The sequence below is a fragment of the Centruroides sculpturatus genome, unplaced genomic scaffold, assembly GCF_000671375.1.
Source record: "Centruroides sculpturatus isolate CEXI.00-Female unplaced genomic scaffold, Cexi_2.0 scaffold2301, whole genome shotgun sequence".
NCBI classification, from domain to species: Eukaryota; Metazoa; Arthropoda; class Arachnida; order Scorpiones; family Buthidae; genus Centruroides; species Centruroides sculpturatus.
This window is the reverse complement of record NW_019386417.1, coordinates 50,250-52,755: the sequence shown is the minus strand read 5'-3', so window position 1 is coordinate 52,755 and position 2,506 is coordinate 50,250. Positions and strand designations below refer to the sequence as shown.

The following is a 2,506-nucleotide window of genomic DNA, read 5'->3' as shown; positions in this document are numbered from 1 at the left end:
TCTGATGTCTCCAGCCAATTTTGAAAAATTGCGTGATACATTTTGTTTGAATGGCTTCCATTGCTCACACAATTCATCTGTGCGCCATGAACCTTCGCAAAATACACCATTAGGATCTAAATAATCTCTGTATCCTTCTGGGCAATATGCTGCTTCATCTAGAAGACATTAATACTATAAATATATAACAAAAATAATTATTGTAACAAATGTTGGACAACCACTTCGTTAATAATTTAAGTACTTTTATACCTGATGAATTATTCTCAGTGATCATATAATTGTGTAACACAACAGCTGCCTTTATTATTTTATCTGTATTATTTGGTGCTAAAGCAATGGGTCTTCGAAAAATTCTCCATCGATTGGCAAGTATACCAAAGGCACATTCAATACAACGCCTACAAATACATTAATTAATAGTTATAATTCTAGATACAAATAATGTAAAGAAAATATAAATATACCTTGCTCGACTTAAGCGATAATTAAACACACTCTGCAAAGGGGACAGTTGTCTACCAGGATATGGTCTCATAAAATCTGGGCGGAGTTGAAATGCTTCATCTCCTATCAACACATGTGGTGCTACAGTATTTGAATTGGGCAGAATACTTGAACTTGGTATCCCCAATGTTCCATTTTTCAAATTTTTGCCTAGTGCTGATGCTTTCAGAACTCCTCCATCAGAAAATGAGCCATATGCACCAACATCAACAGCTAAGAATTTGCAATGTGCATCAGCAATACCTAACAATACAATGGAGTTAGTTCCCTGGAAGAAATTTAATCAAATTAAAATTCTTGAATTTTATATATCTATTTCAAATTTCTTGACATAGTTAAGCATTACTAATTTTATCATGCTTTTAAAATAGTATATAGGTTAATAGAACACAATTCCTTGATTGAAATTATTAAGATTATCCATCAGAAACTGTTTTTCTAAAATCATAAATAAGTGATATAAAATGCATTATGTTTACTCTATAATAAAAATATATTCATTATGAGAAACTGATGTTTTAAAATAAGATGAAATGATTAGAAAAGCAATGCAATCATTTATATGAAGAAGTTATTCATTCATTTTGAAAATCACCTTATAATTGTAAAATTGAGAGCCACTATTTGCAGGCTGCTGAATGTTGACATGCTTGCCATCAACTGCTCCACAGCAATTTGGGAATTGCCATAATCTTTCAAATTCTATGGCAGACTTCCTCCATATCTGTTCAGTAGGTTCCTGCAAGGAATGCACAGTACAACAGATATATTTCAGAATAAACTAATGTAATATATATATATATTAGAATAAAATGCAGTACAAAAGTATAGAATCATCACAATACTTAATTACAATTATGTATGAAATTTTACATAGCATTGTAGTGTATATTTTCTATTTTATATACCAGACATACATGAATACTCACCGGAATGTATTTTTCTTTAAGTGTGTCCCAAATAACTTGGCAAGTCTCTGGTATTATTTTTTGGATTGTGGAGAATCCTACATAAAATGCATAGGCTAAAGATTTGTAGGAGTCTCCAGTTGCCAAAAATCTAAAAAAGCATTTAATTAGTTGATAAACTATCAAATTCTAAATTTTTATCTGAACTATTATATTCAAATTTTACCTTAATGTAATAGCTAAACATTCACCAGGAGAAATAGGCTCATTATTGCTGTATTTTTGTAATTGATCAGCTATCAGCGTTAATAATTTATCAAATAGTGACGGAGCCATTCTTANATCAAATTCTAAATTTTTATCTGAACTATTATATTCGAATTTTACCTTAATGTAATAGCTAAACGTTCACCAGGAGAAATAGGCTCATTATTGCTGTATTTTTGTAATTGATCAGCTATCAGCGTTAATAATTTATCAAATAGTGACGGAGCCATTCTTAAATAATTTCTAAAAAATGAGGAATGATTATTCCTCATATCTTTCATCTATATATAAAAAAAATTTTGTTTTAATATTTTTCAACTATAGACAAACATGATGTTATACAAATTCTGTTTTCTTACCAAATTATGATAATGTCCTTTAGCCTTTCGCTGTTTCCAGAGGGGATGGACACCGTATCTTCTTTTTATTTTTACTTCTTCATGAAGTAATCCTAGTAATAGCAACTTTTTCTTCGCTAGTAATATGCGTCGATGTCGAACCATTTTCTTTTATTCGTCAGGGAACACAAGAACACGTGACTCGTCAACTTCACGCCACTTTCTCTCGTTCGTTCGCGTCTGTGTGATCGTATAAACGAGAGCGAGAAACATAAAGAGCGAGAAACGTCATCACCTCTTCTCGCCACATATTCTCGCTCGCTCGGAGAATTCGCTCGCTCGCGTCTGCATAGTCGCACCCTAATTCTTACTCGTTTGAGAATTGGGCATACTCGGTTGACTCATCAATACCTTTTGAAGGGTGAAGACCAGCCAGTATGTAAGTATTGTAACTGCGTTATAAGTGTAAAACACATACTTTGCAAC

The 2,506-nt window shown here is 32.1% G+C and overlaps 1 protein-coding gene across 1 annotated transcript; it reads right to left on the bottom strand.

Annotated features, from left to right (window-relative positions):
• Positions 1-34: 34 nt before the first annotated feature.
• LOC111614905 (protein ALP1-like) lies at positions 35-2,200 on the bottom strand. Its single transcript, XM_023356277.1, has 6 exons — positions 2,042-2,200; positions 1,803-1,963; positions 1,437-1,566; positions 1,103-1,246; positions 468-775; positions 35-401 (listed from the first exon to the last, which is right to left on the bottom strand). The coding sequence occupies exons 1-6, from the start codon at positions 2,183-2,185 to the stop codon at positions 155-157; spliced, it is 1,134 nt and encodes a 377-aa protein (XP_023212045.1). The 5' UTR covers positions 2,186-2,200; the 3' UTR covers positions 35-154.
• Between the last annotated feature and the right edge of the window lie 306 nt (positions 2,201-2,506).